Source organism: Myxocyprinus asiaticus, chromosome 28, assembly GCF_019703515.2.
Source record: "Myxocyprinus asiaticus isolate MX2 ecotype Aquarium Trade chromosome 28, UBuf_Myxa_2, whole genome shotgun sequence".
Lineage (NCBI taxonomy): Eukaryota > Metazoa > Chordata > Actinopteri > Cypriniformes > Catostomidae > Myxocyprinus > Myxocyprinus asiaticus.
In genome coordinates this window covers 41893676-41913600 of record NC_059371.1, presented here as the reverse complement: position 1 = coordinate 41913600, position 19925 = coordinate 41893676, and the positions used below count along the sequence as shown (strand labels likewise).

General features: G+C 39.9%; 1 protein-coding gene across 3 annotated transcripts; it reads right to left on the bottom strand.

Annotated features, from left to right (window-relative positions):
• Window positions 1-701: 701 nt before the first annotated feature.
• On the bottom strand, window positions 702-17380 carry LOC127418588 (lamin-L(III)-like). Of its 3 annotated transcripts, XM_051659216.1 has the most exons (13): window positions 17264-17380; window positions 16666-17062; window positions 14359-14515; window positions 14006-14131; window positions 13377-13547; window positions 12159-12284; window positions 11204-11424; window positions 7737-7947; window positions 6064-6171; window positions 5869-5988; window positions 3523-3624; window positions 1585-1650; window positions 702-933 (listed from the first exon to the last, which is right to left on the bottom strand). In XM_051659216.1, exons 2-12 carry the CDS (start codon window positions 17043-17045, stop codon window positions 1612-1614), a joined length of 1761 nt encoding a protein of 586 aa, XP_051515176.1. In that variant the 5' UTR covers window positions 17046-17062; window positions 17264-17380; the 3' UTR covers window positions 702-933; window positions 1585-1611. The 3 variants fall into 3 exon arrangements, with proteins under 3 accessions (XP_051515176.1, XP_051515177.1, XP_051515178.1); XM_051659217.1 differs by having other exon boundaries at window positions 1589-1650; window positions 16666-17374; XM_051659218.1 differs by lacking the exon at window positions 1585-1650 and having other exon boundaries at window positions 16666-17374.
• Between the last annotated feature and the right edge of the window lie 2545 nt (window positions 17381-19925).

Here is a 19925-nt window from a genome sequence, read left to right as displayed (position 1 = left end):
TGCCTGTCAATCACTGCAAGCGTGGATGAGTTCAGAACTGCATACTACCATACTACTCATACTATTTCTGCCATAGACACATCCGGCAGAAGTAGTAAGAGTAGTATGGGTAGTATGCCATTCCGAACTCATCCCGTGTCTTTGGAGTGCCAGGATTTGGAAAGAGGGGGCGTGACTAATTCAACAACTAATCTCCTGAAAGTTCCAGATTGTCTAAAATCACTTACAGCACCTTTAATAATCAATTGCAGTATTTCCTTTAAAAATGTTGTATTTGGCCCCATTTCTGTTTTGGCTTCCAATCTTATGTAATAATATTTTTATATTAAGACATTTTTGTATTATTTTATATTTTATTTACAGAAGATTCTTTATTCATGAAATAATGAAAAATAAATTTTGGAAAAGCGAGCTACATTTTTATTACATTGCAAAATTATTTTATAACTGTAGAATTGTATATAAAAACAGTACAGAGACAAATTTGTGTTCATTGTGCATAGAATTTTGTAAATGTGCTTGTCAAATTTTATAAAATATAAAATTTTTATATATATAATTTTTACTTGTGCTGGCACTGACCTAAGCATACATTTTATCTCATCTTGTCATCAAATGAATGAGTATACACAAAATCAGATGGTTACCTATATGACACTTTATGGATGTGAAAGAAGGAAACCTATAGACTTGATTTTGCCAAATGCATTTATTGCAAATTTACTATGTTTCATTTATTTCAACTGTATTATTGATTTAAGCAAAGAACAACAATGAATGATGTAAAAAAATTAAACAATCAAGTTTAGACCCTAGACTACATTTATCGAAGACCATAAGTTATAGCAGACGGAGTTGTTAATTAGATGGATTGGGAGTGATCGGCAGATGAGTCGCTTACATGACCGCACAGCTAGCATCCCGATTATGCCTCTGAAAGACAAAGAGAAAAATGAACACCTAATTTATTCACAAACACACACTCGTGTAATGATATGCGTTCCGATTCAAATTTGCAGGTTAATCTTTGCATGCGCATGCCTTCATAAACATTCACAACAAAGCTGCAACAAGCAAGACAACATTAAAGAATTGCACGCTGGGTTAAATATGCACACTTGGCCAGCACAAAATTCAAGTAAAAATGTGTCTTTGGCTGGTAGTTGAAATTAAATCGTAAAGTTGAGTCTGATCCTTACGGATTTACTCAAACTCAACTTTTTGCCTCAGTGGAAAATTCACCAAGAGACATTGAGCTAGCCAAATTTGTGTTGCAACTCAAAAAAACGTAAAAGAGCGATCACACCTGCTATGACTATCCGTCTCAGGTGATTAGATCAGCCGAGACACATTATCATTTAGACTTGATAGTGAAATGCGACTCATGTGACCACTTGAGTTCACATTTCATCTCAAATATTTCATTATATTAGTCTAGCCAGTGTCATTTTTTTATTTTGTGTCAAAGTGTCTTCATGACAGAAGTGTTAGAGTACTAGAAACAAAGCAAAGCCACAATAACTGCAAAAACGATGCACGAACTCTAGTACAGCCGCTGACATCACCGTAGCGTTACAATCTCACCTACAAATGTTTCTGAATCAATTCCGATCAGGACAGCGAGCAACATTTCTTTTTTCTTCTTTTGGGCTTTCAAAAAAACAGAGTTGAAGAAATGATTTAAATACAGATGCGTATCTTTAAATTTAGACACTTAGTTTTGAAGAACACAATGATGGTAATAAGTGCATATTGATCGAATATGCGCCTTGATCGATCGGATTGGGATATGTACAGGTGCATCTCGATAAATTAGAATGTCGTGGAAAAGTTCATTTATTTCAGTAATTCAACTCAAATTGTGAAACTCGTGTATTAAATAAATTCATTGCACACAGACTGAAGTAGTTTAAGTCTTTGGTTCTTTTAATTGTGATGATTTTGGCTCACATTTAACAAAAACCCACCAATTCACTATCTCAAAAAATTAGAATATGGTGACATGCCAATCAGCTAATCAACTCAAAACACCTGCAAAGTTTCCTGAGCCTTCAAAATGGTCTCTCAGTTTGGTTCACTAGGCTACACAATCATGGGGAAGACTGCTGATCTGACAGTTGTCCAGAAGACAATCACTGACACCCTTCACAAGGAGGGTAAGCCACAAACATTCATTGCCAAAGAAGCTGGCTGTTCACAGAGTGCTGTATCCAAGCATGTTAACAAAGTTGAGTGGAAGGAAAAAGTGTGGAAGAAAAAGATGCACAACCAACCGAGAGAACCGCAGCCTTATGATTGTCAAGCAAAATCGATTCAAGAATTTGGGTGAACTTCACAAGGAATGGACTGAGGCTGGGGTCAAGGCATCAAGACACAGACATGTCAAGGAATTTGGCTACAGTTGTCGTATTCCTCTTGTTAAGCCACTCCTGAACCACAGACAACGTCAGAGGCGTCTTACCTGGGCTAAGGAGAAGAAGAACTGGACTGTTGCCCAGTGTTCCAAAGTCCTCTTTTCAGATGAGAGCAAGTTTTGTATTTCATTTGGAAACCAAGGTCCTAGAGTCTGGAGGAAGGGTGGAGAAGCTCATAGCCCAAGTTGCTTGAAGTCCAGTGTTAAGTTTCCACAGTCTGTGATGATTTGGGGTGCAATGTCATCTGCTGGTGTTGGTCCATTGTGTTTTTTGAAAACCAAAGTCACTGCACCCGTTTACCAAGAAATTTTGGAGCACTTCATGCTTCCTTCTGCTGACCAGCTTTTTAAAGATGCTGATTTCATTTTCCAGCAGGATTTGGCACCTGCCCACACTGCCAAAAGCACCAAAAGTTGGTTAAATGACCATGGTGTTGGTGTGCTTGACTGGCCAGCAAACTCACCAGACCTGAACCCCATAGAGAATCTATGGGGTATTGTCAAGAGGAAAATGAGAAACAAGAGACCAAAAAATTCAGATGAGCTGAAGGCCACTGTCAAAGAAACCTGGGCTTCCATACCACCTCAGCAGTGCCACAAACTGATCACCTCCATGCCACGCCGAATTGAGGCAGTAATTAAAGCAAAAGGAGCCCCTACCAAGTATTGAGTACATATACAGTAAATGAACATACTTTCCAGAAGGCCAACAATTCACTAAAAATGTTTTTTTTATTGGTCTTATGATGTATTCTAATTTTTTGAGATAGTGAATTGGTGGGTTTTTGTTAAATGTGAGCCAAAATCATCACAATTAAAAGAACCAAAGACTTAAACTACTTCAGTCTGTGTGCACTGAATTTATTTAATACACGAGTTTCACAATTTGAGTTGAATTACTGAAATAAATGAACTTTTCCACGACATTCTAATTTATTGAGATGCACCTGTACATGCCATTTACACTTGGCCATAAAAATGCACAAAGTCTCTGCACAATGCACACAACTCTAACCTACTATTGTAGGACTTCAAAAGACTTGAAATGCAGTGCACGTCAGAGATGAAACGTCAATATCGTAATACAAAGGTTTTTTGTGTCTTGTTACCTGTCGTCGCGGGTGAATACCAGGGGTCATGATACTCTCATCAAACTCAGAGTCGTCTTCAGCTGTTTCCTGAATGCACACCAGATAGCGCTCTGCAATTTCCTACACAAAACATATGCAAATATGTCACCAGGGCTGGAGTTGAGGGGGGGAGGGGAGATGAGAGGGGATGCCATCCCCCTTGTAAAACCACCATTCCCTTTAGATCATGTGTCATGTAATAGAACTAATCATACAAGTCAAATATTGAATTCTCTACATTTGATGAATATCACTTTACATAACAGCAATTAGCCAGTCAGAATTAGATTTCAGGTAATCAAGAGAGGCAATCCCCCAATCAGATCTTTACACTTGCTCAGTTTAGACACATTTCACCATTGGTATGCTTTAGTTGCACAAACTGGCAACTTTGAGCGATCGAGCTCTCTCTCCACTGCGAAAAACACCTGAAAATACCAGCAAACATGCATGTTGGAGATTAGTGATGGGTTGACGTCTCATTACGTGTTTTAGTAATATTACGACTTCAAACCTATAATGCTACGGCTTTACTGTACTATAGTAATATTCTGACAATAATCTCGTACATTTTCGAATTTATTCCTGAAATCATAATTTGTTTTTTTTTTAACCTAGTGCAACCCTTGGCTTCGCCTTACACAACACATAATTTAAATGAATTAAAACTGACTGATTACTGTTTACAAGACTCTACCCTGTCATTTAGGAGTTAAAATTCTGGCGCACCGCGTCGAGACGCAACAGCGCGACGCCGATTTCGGTGTAGCGCTCCAACGGGCGCAGTGCCAACAAAAGTGCCTCTGGTAAGAAACCTGGAAGATTTTCCACTGAAACCGGTTTGGTTGTAAAGAGTAGCGTCTCTAGTTTCGTTTGATATGCCGCTTTAAAAAATCCGTTAATTTTTCACACGTCAGCGCCCTGATAAACATGAAGTTCACATATGTGGAAATTAGGACCGCATTCCCTCAAAAGTTGAAAAAAACATGTTGGTTATTTTGAAGAATTTTCAACTAACACATCTGTGGTTCATTTCGCTTCATTTTAATATAAATTGTGTTATATTTCATTTTGTTATCACTGTACAATACGGTTCTATTCATTAACATTAGTAAATGCATTCCTATATATTTACTGTGCATTTTCACATCGAGAATAAATGAATTCATGCAAAAGCTGTAACATTTTGCTTTCAGAGGCTTTATATGGAGTTATGATGAAAGTAAGGTGCATTTCAAACTGTTCTGAGACCAGTGAAGACAGACAGCACACTGGAGGTTGTCATTCACTAAATAAGGAGCAAGGGTGCATCCTATAGCTCTCTATGCTGCCTAGTGCATTCACTCCTAAAATCTGATCAAAAGTTCAGTTTCAGACTGCAGATGATGTTTGCACCACTCAACATGTTTGACAGACATGTGACAATGATAATCAGATTCAGAATTTTATAATGCAAAATTTTATTTTAACACGATTGGCAGTGATTTGATGATTTGTTGATTATAGAAAATCAGCTGTAATGTCTATAACGTCTCAAAAACAAAAACTATTTGAAGGAAAAAAAAAAAAAAAAAAATCAGATTTTCTATAGCTTGGTATTACTTAATTTCACAACTTAAGCCCAAAGAATACTTCGGTCAAACCGCAAACGCTCACAGGACACGTGACACAAATATCGTCATCAGCAGACTGCACGAGCACTGAACGCGCGCAGCCCGATTTTTATAATCGTGCATCTTTGAATGCGCAGACTGCGCATGTGCCTGAAATAATTTGCATGAATCAGTGGATCCACAAGGTGCTGTTATTTTCATGAAGAGACGCTAGATGATGTAATCGGCGGTAAATAAGTCATAGTACGCATGCCTCAACAGCCTGTGTATGCACGCACTGTCAAATGGAGTATACTTTGACAGGCTTGCGTTTGACCCCTCGCAGACGCTGAGTTTTCGTGTCAAAAATCTAAGTATATTTTGAGCTTCAGTCCCGCTGTCCACATATGTAAACATCAATTTTTGCTCTAGAATTGTTTTTTTTTTTGCTTGTTTATTAGGTGCATGCATGCAGCAGTCATGCGAGGGTCTAAGGAGGTTAAACATGGCACTTAAACGCTGTGTACAATACAAGTTAAGCTCAAATGACAGCATCTGTGGCACAGCGTTGCTCTTTACAAAATATAATTTCAACTTAATTCCTATGACGTTTCGAGACCTGAAAAATCGCAATTTTAAAATTCCTTGATGTTCCCAGCATTTCCACGAAGCGTGCTTTGAGGATCACAGCTGAATCATGAGCTCAGTATAAGCGTCTGACCTTGCATCTCACCTCGTTCTGCGTGTTCAGCAGACAGACTCGATCTTCACCAAATGGGCCCAACGTCTCATGGCTCCTCATTACCAAATCACCTGCAGAGCTCTGCTGCACTCCCGCACCTGCGGCCCAGATCTAATGACACACATCACAACCACCCTTTACACGTCTGTACGGCCAAACCTTCAAATTCTGAATTGTGGTTTTTACCGTCAGCGTTTGTCCAGCAGTGAGCACACAAGGGGAGGGGATCTTGAAGACAATATCAGGGGCCTCTTGATGACTCTTTCGTAACACCCAGCCCCCTATTGGTTGATCCTAAAATTACAGTTCATTGCAGTTAATTGCAGGTAGGATAGGTCGTGGCTGTATATACACTCACCGAGCACTTTATCAGCAACACTATACCAATACTGCGTAGGGCCTCCCTTTCCTCTCAAAACGGTCTCAATCCTTCATGCCATGGATTCCACAAGATGTTGGAAACATTTCTTTGCGAGTCTGGTCCATGTTGACATGACTGCATCACACAACTTCTGCAGATTTGTCAGCTGCACATTTATGCTGAAAATCTCCTGTTCTACCATATCCCAAAGGTGTTCTATTGGATTCAGAACCGGTGACTGTGAAGGCCACTGAAGAACAGTGAACTCATTGTCATGTTCATGAAACCAGTTTGAGAGTAATTTTGCTTTGTGGTGCATTATCATGCAGGAAGTAGCCATTAGAAAATGGGTAACTTGTGGCCATGAAGGGATGCACATGGTCAGCAACAATACTCAAATAGGCTGTGGCATCCAAGCGATGGTTGATTTGTATTAACAGACCAAAGTGTGCCAAAACACCCTCCACACCATTACACCACCACCAGCCTGGACTGTTGATACAAGGAAGGTTGGGTCCACGGATTCATGCTGCTGGTGCCAATTTCTGACCCTACCATCTGCAGGCTACATTTTTCCCATCTTCAGCTGTCCAGTTTTGGTGAGCCTGTGCCCACTGCAGCCTCAGCTTTCTGTTCTTGGCTGACAGAAGTGGAACCCGACGTGGTGCTGTTGTAGCCCATCCGCCTCAAGGTTCGACGTGTTGTGCATTCTGAGATGCTATTCTGCTCACTACAATTGTACAGAGCAGTTATCCGAGTTACCGTAGACTTTGTCTGTTCTAACCAGTCTGTCCATTCTCCGTTGACCTCTCTCATCAACAGGGTGGTTTCGTCCACAGAACTGCCACTCATTGGATGTTTTTTGTTTTTGGCACCATTCTGAGTAAATTCTAGTGACAGTTGTGCATGAAAATCCAAGGAGATCAGCAGTTACAGAAATACTCACACCAGCCCATCTGGCATCAAAAAGCATGTCGAAATCACTCAGATCACATTTTTTTCTCCATTCTGATGGTTGATGTGAACATTAACTGAAGCTCCTGACCCGTATCTGCATTATTTTTTGCATTGCACTGCTGCAAAATGATTGGCTGATTAGATAATCGTATGAATACGTAGGTTTCATAATAAAGTTCTCAGTGAGTGTATATTGCAATGGTTGGATTATGTCAACCGGTAGAGGTTTTACTATACCATTTATAATGTGGTAGATGTGTTGCGCAGCGATCAATAAGCAGGACTGCTTTATGATATTACACGCAAGAGTGAGAAACATGGACTAATGTGAAAACACAAAGCGGGATGTGTCCCAAACATGTGAAGATGAGGAAAAACTTGTTATAAAAAGGTACGTCTGTCTGGGACAACGCAACTTGCCACTGCAAAAAAGTTGACATCTTTACATTTTCATTTTTTAAAACCCCCACTTACAAGTAAAATGATCTTAAACTCCAAAGCCAACAAGATCGAGTTACCAGATGTCTGTGAAAGCTCGTACCTCGTCAGATTTATTCAGGAGTTTGATGTACTTCCCTTCCATGTCAATCTCTTCAATGGACACACTTCCACGAGTGAAAGAATGCTGGGAGTACCTGATGCTGGGCGAGAGACCTGAACTTGAGCCTTCACGTTTGCGTTTCTTTCTCCCGGGTTGCGCGTGAGTGCGAGAAATTGTCGACTGCTGGATTGGACTGGGTGAAAGATTCAGTCTGCGGGGGGAAGATCATTCACAGAGGAGGAGATTCTAGTTATTCTAGTATATGAAACTATATCGTACTTTCCATGAATAGAGCTTACTTTAGTGTCTAATTACCCTTTTCTACTTGGTACAAAACCCTCTGAATAAAAGTGTGTATATGGTCACAATACAGATCTCACTTTGGGCAGATGTGTGAATGGCTTTCGGCTACAGATGGCACATGAGTGAATCAGCACATCAAACAACAGAGTGAATAAGCACTTAAGCTTATTTGAGTCAATTATATTCCTTTTATAGACCACTTAACCTCTTAAACCCAGAGCGGCCTGGTACCAGGCCCTCTAGGGGGCGCTGATCACGAAAAAAAAGCTTAGACTCGTATCTTTACAATTAATGCAGCTGATCTGACTAATTCTGAAATACTGCTTTAAAATTTGCTGATAAATTAGAACGGTTCAATTTTCATAATTTGCAAATTTGCAATCACAACAATTATATTTAGAACCAGTAAAAAGATAAAATATATCTAAAAATATATCACACCTTACAGCAGACGATCCTGTATCAAACAAGCCCACAGTCAATGTAATAAGATGTGTACATCCTGAAATATTTCTCATAGTGTGTGTAACGACAGCTATGGTGGCTAAATGTTAATGCCGTCTCTATAGAAACGGTTTCTCTGGGGTCTGTTCAATGAATCACAATCCTTCGCGTCATTGATGTGTTAAATTGTCTTCATTGGATGTCTAGAGAGTGTTATATCCCATATTTGGAAACAGCCATGTGCCCCACGTGGGTCAGCAGAACCACAGCGCACATACATAGACTGCGCACAAGAGGGTGCTCAACGCAAATAAGTGATGGAATAAGAAGCCAATGTGATCATTTTTAAATATTAGGCACTAAGTTGATACAAATTTAAGTATTGTTTTATATTTGTTCCGATGTTTGCATTTATAGTTCTCAGTTATTCTGTTTTAATGTTCAATGAAACATCTGAATACTTATATTACATGTATTTGGACATTCTGATAAATACAAGTCCACCTTGGGCACCATGGTTCCATATGCTATAACTTTTGATTGCTTTGTCCCATCAACAATTTTTTCCTGGTATACTTGACAAGTTGGACAACACCACCAAAGTTAATTTGATGACCTTGCATTCTAACTGTCTAAAAGATATAATGTCAAACATGAAGTATTACTGAAAAGTTTATTTTTAGTGCAATATTTTTCTCTAATCTCGATCCTAATAAATTTTCTTCACATTTTAAAAAGGTTTTCTATAAATTGATACCAAAATGCAACTGACCCACTTAGAGTTATAAGCTCTTATTTTTAGGTATGCCATTGAAGCATGAAATCCTTAAAAATGGCTTCAGGGTGAAATAATAAAAATCGCATTATATATTCTTGGAAAATGTCTCCATGCAAACAATCAAACAGATGTAAGAAAGTTTGCACCAGCTCGCTAATAAATCTGCATGCTGGTGTGTTCATATTGAACGATCTTTTTAATTAATTAATTTTTTTATTATTATTCTCCCCTTTTTTGCCCAATTCCCAATGCGCTCTAAGTCCTCGTGGTGGCGCAGTAACTCGCCTCAATCCGGGTGGCGGAGGACGAATCTCAGTTGCCTCCACGTCCAAGACCATCAACCTGCGCATCTTATCACGTGGCTTGTTGAGTGCGTTACCACGGAGATGTAGCGCGTGTGGAGGCTTCACGCTATTCTCCGCGGCATCCACGCACAACTCACCACACTGAGAGCGAGAACCACATTATAGCGACCACGAGGAGGTTACCCCATGTGACTCTACCCTCCCTAGCAACCGGGCCAATTTGGTTGCTTAGGAGACCTGGCTGGAGTCACTCAGCACGCCCTGGATTCGAACTCGTGACTCCAGGGGTGGTAGACAGTGTCTTTACTCGTTGAGTTACCCAGGCCCCCCATGTTGACCGATCTTAACTAACTGAACAGGAATTAGCTGTCGGCCTCAAGAGTAGGTGGAGCTCCAGGTCACACCTACCGATGATGTGGACCAATGGCAGTAAGAAGTTGTTTAGCAGCCAGTAAGAAGTTTTCCTGAAGGTTTGACCTGATGAGCTGTAAAGAACCACTGAAATGAACTTAAAAACCTTCAGATTTTGTTGTAAATGGATTTTGATTTCATATGAAGTATGCCTGGGCCAAAAAAGTCATGTTTTTTTTTATTTTATTTTTTTTACATTTTATACAATTTTTACATCTATTTAATGTTTACTGACAAAAAAATAAAATACCATGGCACAAATTGTAAAACCTCATAAAATAAGACAGCTCTTATTACGGACTTTCCAAAATTGACATTTGAGTTTTAGGCTCTAATTTACTAATTTGTGGAAAGTGCCAAATATGAAATTTTAAAGACTGAGATGTTTAAACATGCTTTACAGAGTTAGGTCATGTCCACATTATCACATTTTCCTTTGAAAACATATTTCTCTCTACATTTTGGCCTTCCACACTGAGATGGCGTTTTTGTCTAGTGAAAAAAAGCGCTTTTTGAAAATGCTGTCTTCGTGTTGTAATGTGGACTGGTAAAACGGAGACGTTGGAAAACGATGACGTAGGCCTATTTGTTTTCATGTGACAGTCATGTGATCTATCCAACCCAAAACAATCAAGATGGCAGCCCACGTTGTAGCAGCTTTGTGCCTACGATCTACTTTAATAGCATTGTTAAAGACAAATGTTAGCTTGTGCAACTTAACATTGCATTCCTTCAAATGTCACGTGGACATTCCTCGGAATACGTGTCCGGCGCCGGAACACGAGGACAACTGCATTTCAGACCGTACACAGAACGGCGATTTTTTGCACGCGCAGTAAGGGGATTTAATCGTTTTCATCTGTTTCAGCATGGACAGGCAACTTGGAAAGCAGCAGTGTGGACAGAGCGTTTTAAAAAGCGAAAACACCGTTTTAAAATGTATCTGGATTAATGTGGACATAACCTTAGACACAACCAAGTCAGGAAAACCTGGTGACCAAGAATGCTACTGTCGAGTGTTATAATCGTTAACGAAAACATTTTCGTTTACTGAAATAAGCCATAAAATACTTAAATTACTGAACTGAAACTTGAAAACACACACACCAAAATAAAACTAAGCTAAACTAAAAAACAACCTTTAATAACCCTGCTACAGTCTACTGACTGAAGAAACACAAAACATTAGACATGAACCTGAATGAAAGTGTCACCAGTTCTCTCACCTCTTCTCTTCACCCTCCAGCATTTTACGGTAAGCGTTTATCTCCATATCCAGCATGAGCTTCACGTCCAGAAGGTTCTGGTACTCCTCCAGCTGCTCCTGCATCTGCTGTCTCATGTCGGACATCTCCTGATCCTTCCGAGAGAGTCTGTGTTGATTTAACTCTCTCTCACGGTCCAGAATCTGCTCCAGCTCCTGAACACGTGCCTCCAACATAGAGTTCTGTTCCACAAATACATTTACAGTTAAACTTAGTCCATAAAGGAGTATGGAAAAGGTGCAATATCTGGATTTTGAGCTACACCCCAGTCTCGTGTATTCTCGACTATTTGCGATGCCGTCAAATAGTAATGCAATTAACACAGATTATTTTAGCACGGTGTTCCGTCCACATCGGTGAAAAAAATTGCACGTCCAAGTACCGTTAACAGAACTGAAAGTCGTGAAAATCGTTCGGTTGCCAACCCTAGCTATTAGTTTCACATTCTGACAGATTAAAGATCAGGTATGGGAATCGTATGAAATTTAACAATTGGTTCCGATTCTTCTTTATGAATTCGGTTCCTTAATTTCACAATGATTCTTTTCGTACTTTTGATGAAGACATTTTTGAAAATAACAGAATCCATTCTTAGTTCATTTCGAGTCACGCGAGTTAATTAATTCACTAACTGCTCTGACTGACTCTTACGTTTTTGATTCATTCGGCAATGGAATAAGAGTGTGCTGTGTGTTTATGATTCACTAAAAAGAACCACCCCATAAGAATCATTCATTCAGGATCGCTCAACCATTTGCTCATTCCATAGGTTGAGTGGAAAGTCGGCATGTAAGGCAAGCTAAACAGCACTTTTTTCAGAATCACAGTGTTTATATTTTTCAGGTAGTCAGCGAACCAATGCATTGCTTCAATCAGGCTGTTAAATCAACAACAACAGCAGCTTCCGGATCACTACCTGTTTCTGTAGGTTGTTGATTTGCATTGACTGAGATTCCAGACGGAGTTTGGTGCCTGCAAGTTCTTCTCTTGTCGAGGACGCGAAATCGCTGTTCTTCACCGCTGTCTGTTTTGCATTCTCCAACTGCAAGAGATAAATGCCACCCATTACTGTAAACACAAATGAGAAACCAGTAAAAAGTTTGGTGACTGAGATGACAAGCACATTATGGAGGTACCATGAAAGAAATCCGTTCGCGATTCCTGTCTGTCCAGGTTGCTTCCTCGCCGTGCCTCTCCAGCGCCCCCTCTCTCTCAAAGCCCTGAACTACACCTCTCCTGTACCTCTGCTCTGAAGAACTGTTGACTATCTTACTCTGAGAGAGTTACATATAGTGACAGATGAAGACATGTGCATGCAGAGCTAGTGCTTATCTATTGAGGGATTATAGCATTCTGCACTCTGGCTGTCGTGCATTATTAAAGCCTATAGTACACTTTGTTTTTCTTCCCGCCTGCCGCAACGTCTCGCACATGGTCAAGCAATCTTTCAAAGGCTAAACTCCAGTGACCATGAGCCCGTACGGATGCATTCAAAGCATGCACACTATAACTGCTTTGCCAAACTCTTTAGTGCAGTCGATCAACAAGTCCGCAAGAATCCTGCTGATTACGAAATTTTAAGTCACGTGGAAAACCGAAGCATACTTTCAGCTTAAATACTCTACGCAAATACATGAATACAAAAGACTCTAGCTATATAAGTTTGAGTTTGTACATTGTTGCATTCAGACTTGGCTTTGCATTACGAATTGAATTAACAATTATGCATTGCAGTCTCTGCTTTGCTGCTCCGCGCACTCAAGCGGGTATTAGCATAAACTGTCACCTAAGCAACAATTTGAAAATAATCTTCCTGTGCAAGCTGAAGTTAGTTCAACTGCTGACATGTTTGTATTTAGCTTTCCAAAAACAATTGCACAGACATTTGAAGTTAACTCTGTCTCCCCCCAACAACGCACCTTTAGTAAGTTCAATGGGACAGAGAATGTTACTTTCCTTGTAGCGAGCGGTAGGCCTTTCTTTGGGATGAATGCTTCTAACTTCTTTCCGAAATGTCTCAAAACTACAATTGCAATCACATTGAACGATGTAAGGCCAAGAACTCAATGCCTGGGTTCGGGTAGCTGTAAAAGCGGGTCACATATGATGCGTGTATTGTGACCGACTGTTCTACCTTGGCGGCGAAGGTCTTCTCCAGCTCCTCTTTGTACTGCTGGATTTGAACTTCATGTTCCTGTCGGAGCTGCTTCATGGCTTCAGCCAGTTTACCCTCAAACTCCTTCTGCCTGCCGCTGTCCAGCTCCATCAGTCTGCTCTCATGGCGGCTCCGCATTTCATGGGCCTCCTGGATACAGGAGCGCAAGCACAGACGTGCGGAGAAATAAGAATAAAAAGATAACCAGATAGCATACGTACATCTCCGAGATGTCTGTTTTAGATCTTTTCATCTGTAAAGCATCTTAATCTAATTAACATCTGCTAAACATCTTAAGATTAGATTTACAAACATTCAAAATCATAAACATCTCAAAGACATCTGCTGGATGTCTTATTGACGTATTGCAGATGAGCAAACAACGTAAAAAAAATACACCTCAAAAGACTTTGAAGCCCATTTGTCACAGTGTTGAAGTTACTGCATTTTGGCTTTGTAGGGCAACATAGCCATTAGGTTAAAAACAACCCAGAATAGCTCCAACACTAAATACCTTCAAATAATGACTTTAATTATTGATAGTAGCCAAACATTCAGGTTTGATAACACAACAGAAACTGGCCCATGAGTCCAGCGGAGTTCTGGACCTGTTCGCTCAGATGTTTCTGGAAGTCCAGATGCTCCTTAAGTGTTTGAAATTGATTTTCAGCATCCACTCGACGAAGCATCTCAGAGTGCAGTTGGGTATTGCTATTCTGCAGGGCCGACTCCAGCTGTAAAGCAGAAGAATAGTTCAAACTCATCTTAACTAGTGTGAAGTCCACAGTGTTAAACGTTTGGAAATTTCTGCACATGGTAACAACAACAACAACTCAAAAGATGCTGCACACATACTTTGGACCATACAGTGCAATGGAGAGAAATTTAGTCAGGCTGCTCACATGCTAAATTAGTTTTCGATTGGATTTTATTGTAAAAATTGCTTGGCATTTAGACATACGTTAGCCACTTGTGTCCTGAGGTCGGAAATGTCATTCTCCAGCCTGCGGTTGGCGGACAGTAAATTTGCATAATCTGCTTCTTTAGAGTTCAGGGCGGCTTCAAGATTTCGCCAGTGTCCAACAGCTGTGTTCAGTTCACACTCTTTCTTATTATTCCTGAAAGACAGAATAATAAACAAGCAGCAGGACTTCAGAACAATTAAAACGAACAAGAGATAGAATGACCCCAGATAGCACACGCACATCACCCAGACGCCTATTTGATGTGTTTGTTTACATCTGGAAGACGTATTTATGTTTTTTGCTCATCTGCAATACGTCTATCAGACAGTTCCACTCAGATGTCAATAAGACGTTCAGCAGATGTCTTTGAGACGTTCATGATTTAGAATGTTTGTAAATCTGATCTTTTTAAGATGTTTAGCAGATGTTAATTAGATTGTAATGCCTTCCAGATTAAAAGATCTAAAACAGACATCTCGGAGAGGTACGTGTGCTATCTGGGAATATTTCGGTCCATCGTTAATTCATTTGGTACTATAAGAAAACCCTGATAGCATACGCACATCTCAGATATCTGTTTTTCATCTGGAAAGCATCACAATCTAATCAGCATCTGCTAAACATCTGAAAAAGATCAGATTTACCAACATTCTAAATCAAACATCTCAAAGACATCTGCTGAACGTATTATTGACAAAAGAGGAAACATCTTCTAGACGTCTTCCAGATGTAAACAGACACATCAAATAGGCGTCTGGGTGATGTACGTGTGCTCTCAGGGACAGGTATGGAACAACATATGGAACGTTTTCCCTCAGATGTCAATAAGACGTTCAGCAGATGTCTTTGAGATGTTTACGACTGAAGATGTTTGTAAATCTGATCTTTTTAAGATGTTTAGCAGATTTTCATTTGATTGTAATGCTTTCCAGATTAAAAGATCTAAAACAGACATCTTAGAGATACACATGTGCTATCTGGGTTTATTTCGGTCCATCATTAATTCATTTGGTACTATAAGAGAACCCTGACAGCACACGTACATCTCCGAGAAGTCTGTTATAGATTTTTTCACCTGGAAAGCATCACAATCTAATTAACCTCTGCTAAACATCTGAAAAAGATCAGATTTACAAACATCTTCAATCGTAAACATCTCAAAGACATCTGCTGAACGTCTTATTGACATCACAGAGTAAACGTCTTCTAGACGTATTGTAGATGTAACAACAACCTAAAAACAGATGTAAACAGACACATCAAATAGTCGTCTGGGTGATGTACGTGTGATAGCATGTCTCGGATGTCAATAAGACATTCAGAAGATGTTTTCTGAGACGTTTACAATTTAGAATGTTTGTAAATGTGATCTTTTTAAGATGTTTAGCAGATGATAATTAGATTGTGATGGTTTACAGATTAAAAACGATCTTAAACATATCTCAGAGTTGTATGATACGTGTGCTCTCTGGGTGTGCTAAAAAGTAAACATTTATTAGCAAATACATTTAACCGTTGTGCGGCCTTTGGGGCATTTTTGTCTTATTTTAGTTTTTTCGATCATTCTGGATGTGTTAATGCCAACGGCATCAATTTTCCCAAAGGTGTGTATTTTTTGAGGGAATTTTGATATTTCAACCTCAGTTCCTATAATAAAATCCTATAATACACTGTGTACACAAAGTAGTTACACTCAGGACAAAAATGTCTCCATTGAAACCCATTAAAACAGCAATATTTGATCCCAGTGCCATTAAAGAATAAAATCATGAATTCTATGATATTACGCTCTCATTCAGGAGCCCTGGCTTCAAAATGTACATTTGTAACATTTTCCACCAGATGGCGCCATTTTTCTCAAGTTTAGCCTATGGAGCAAATACATACTTTTCCCCTATTTTCTGTTTGCTGTATTATAGAGCACTGCAGGCCAACTGAATAAATGTTGCAGCTAAAATTGTGTGAGTGTGTTGGTATGGATGTCAGAGTGTGTTTTGTGTGTACTGAGGAATGTGTGTGTGTGTGTGTGTGTGTGAAAATTAATGAATATTTGGTAGTTATGACCAGGACTGGTGTTGGTTAAAATATCTAAGTAAGTGAAAGTGGAAAATAATATTAATATATAATATTATGGCAGTTTTTTGACGCGGACACTTTTGTCCTCTAAGGACCTCTGAGTAACTTTTTTTTATACTGACACACAAGGACTGGCACTTAAATAAAGTAGTCCAACCTCTGTGTCCCCTCAGGCCTCTAGATTTTAACATTAATATGATGTTAAAAATAACATCATGACACTTTACCTCGCTGTCAGTTTCTTATGTTTCTCTTGCAGTTGACTTAATTCAATCTGTAGTCTGGCCCTCTCGTTTGCGACGGAGTCCAGAGTTTTCCGCGCGTCCGCCAGCTCCGTCTCATAGACGCGACGCACATTGGCCACCTCCCTGACCGCGGTCTCCTCCTTCTCCTGCAGGAGAAGCTGCATGGACGACTTGTCATTCTCCAGCTGACGGACCCGCTCGATGTAGTTGGCCAGGCGGTCGTTGAGGTGGCTCAGGTCCTCCTTCTCCTGCAAGCGGGTGAGACGCGTCGGGCTGACGGTGGACGGAGACGCGCCGCTACGCCTGGACGAGCGCACAGTGGACGCGCGGCTCTCCGTCGGGGTGGATAGGATAACGTCCATGTCTGACGCACTTTAACCTAAAAAAATAAAAATAAAAACATGCAAATATGATATGAAAGAGCAGACACGCTCACAAACAGAGGTGTTCAAAAGATCCTTTGAAGCGCGCGGATGCAAACTTAAACCAGTGAAATTAAGAACGATACTGTCGCTTTCCACATGCGTCAGAGTGTAAATATGAGCGTGCACAACTCAAATGCATTACATATACACGCTACCGGGCTGTGTGAAGTCCAAAAGACGTGACTGGAGAGATGTTTGCTGTTGTTTCGTTCAGACTGAGGAATAAACTAAATTGTGCTTCATTACTGTCAGCTGCGCAGTGATGTCACGTCACAAGACCCGCGGCGCGCGATGCCGGATTTAAAGGGAAAGTCAAGTCATTTTTATTTGTATAACACTTTTCACAACACACATCGTTTCAAAACAGCTTAAAGAAAATCATGTATTAACAAAATATTAAACTGTAATATCTATAAAGTCTTAGAGTGATCATTGTGTAGTTTGATTAAATATGATTGTAAACTGTGTATAAAAATTAAACAATTAAATAGTAATTGTATTTAGAACCCCAGTGAGCAAGCAGAAGGCAACTGTGGCAAGGAACACAAATCTCCATAAGATGTTTGTTAATGGAGAAAAATAACCTTGGGAGAAACCAGACTCACTGTGGGGGCCAGTTCCCCTCTGAAACAGCATGAATATAATGCCAATATTAGTTATTTATGTGCAGTGCAAGTCATGGTTTAAAATTAGTAAACTAAGAAAGTGTTAAGGTCCAGTGTTTAAAATGAAGGCTTTTGTTGACAATTAAAAGATAGTTTATGTATTCCATTTCAAGAGTGTAGTCCATTATTAGACCAAGGTGTTGCAGGCAGAGATCAGTGAGGTGCATCACAGTTCAATTGGCAGGTCATTTCGGTGAAGTTCGGTGGGGTCCATCCAAAGTCCAAGGGCCAGTCGCGGTATTGTCCCATCGACGTTGTATGTAAACGCGTTCTGCGGGAGACGCTGATGTAAACATAGAGAGGATACACAATGGCTAAACCCGTCCGTGTAGCGTGTGATCATCAAGTGAAAACGTTCCGTACCCAGGCCTAGCGAAATGATAAGCCCCGGGGCCCAGGTAGCATGTCAGAAGGTCACTTAAGTACTTTGGAGCTAGACCATTCAAAGCTTTGTATGTAGTTAACAGAATTTTAAAATTAATTTGAAATTTAACAGGTAGCCAATGTAACGACATTAAAATAGGGCTAATATGATCAGATTTCTTGGTTCTAGTCAGCACTCTGGCAGCTGCATTTTGAACCAATTGAAGTTTATTTATTGAACTTGCTGGACATCCTCCCAGTAATGCATTACAATAATCTAGTCTTGAGGTCAAGAAAGCATTAATTAGTTTTTCAGCATCAGCAACAGAGAGCATGTGTTGTAATTTAGCAATATTTATGAGGTAAAAGAATGCTGTTCTACAAACATTGGAAATTTGATTTTCAAAGGACAGATTGGTATCAAATTTAACACCCAAGTTCTTCGCTGTAGAAGACGACATAACAGTACATCCATCGAGAGTCAAATTATATCTTTGCGGCTTATTTCTAGAGGGTTTTGGTCCAATAATTAGTACCTCTGTTTTGCCGGAATTGAGTAGAAGGAAATTTCTGGCCATCCAATCTTTGATTTCATTAATACACTCTGCTAATTTGGAGAATTGTGAAATTTCGTTGGGTTTAGAAGAATATAAAGTTGGGTATCGTTGGCATAACAGTGGAAACTTATTCCATGATTCCTGATAACATCTCCCAGGGGAAGCATATACAGGTGCATCTCAATAAATTAGAATGTCATGGAAAAGTTCATTTATTTCAGTAATTCAACTCAAATTGTGAAACTCGTGTATTAAATAAATTCAGTGCACACAGACTGAAGTAGTTTAAGTCTTTGGTTCTTTTAATTGTGATGATTTTGGCTCACATTTAACAAAAACCCACCAATTCACTATCTCAACAAATTAGAATACATCATAAGACCAATAAAAAAAAACATTTTTAGTGAATTGTTGGCCTTCTGGAAAGTATGTTCATTTACTGTATATGTACTCAATACTTGATAGGGGCTCCTTTTGCTTTAATTACTGCCTCAATTCGGCGTGGCATGGAGGTGATCAGTTTGTGGCACTGCTGAGGTGGTATGGAAGCCCAGGTTTCTTTGACAGTGGCCTTCAGCTCATCTGCATTTTTTGGTCTCTTGTTTCTCATTTTCCTCTTGACAATACCCCATAGATTCTCTATGGGGTTCAGGTCTGGTGAGTTTGCTGGCCAGCCAAGCACACCAACACCATGGTCATTTAACCAACTTTTGGTGCTTTTGGCAGTGTGGGCAGGTGCCAAATCCTGCTGGAAAATGAAATCAGCATCTTTAAAAAGCTGGTCAGCAGAAGGAAGCATGAAGTGATCCAAAATTTCTTGGTAAACGGGTGCAGTGACTTTGGTTTTCAAAAAACACAATGGACCAACACCAGCAGATGACATTGCACCCCAAATCATCACAGACTGTGGAAACTTAACACTGGACTTCAAGCAACTTGGGCTATGAACTTCTCCACCCTTCCTCCAGACTCTAGGACCTTGGTTTCCAAATGAAATACAAAACTTGCTCTCATCTGAAAAGAGGACTTTGGACCACTGGGCAACAGTCCAGTTCTTCTTCTCCTTAGCCCAGGTAAGACGCCTCTGACGTTGTCTGTGGTTCAGGAGTGGCTTAACAAGAGGAATACGACAACTGTAGCCAAATTCCTTGACGTGTCTGTGTGTGGTGGCTCTTGATGCCTTGACCCCAGCCTCAGTCCATTCCTTGTGAAGTTCACCCAAATTCTTGAAT

What these genes read in the sequence shown, in the direction of transcription:
- LOC127418588 (XM_051659216.1), bottom strand. Translation starts at nt 17,045, where the DNA reads ATGGACGTTATCCTATCCACCCCGACGGAGAGCCGCGCGTCCACTGTG. An exon ending in TCAGGACACAAGTGGCTAAC is followed by an intron (nt 14,132 to 14,358) that starts GTATGTCTAAAT and finishes TCTGCTTTACAG; the next exon opens with CTGGAGTCGGCCCTGCAGAA. An exon ending in CTGGAGGGTGAAGAGAAGAG is followed by an intron (nt 7,948 to 11,203) that starts GTGAGAGAACTG and finishes TTCCCCCCGCAG; the next exon opens with ACTGAATCTTTCACCCAGTC.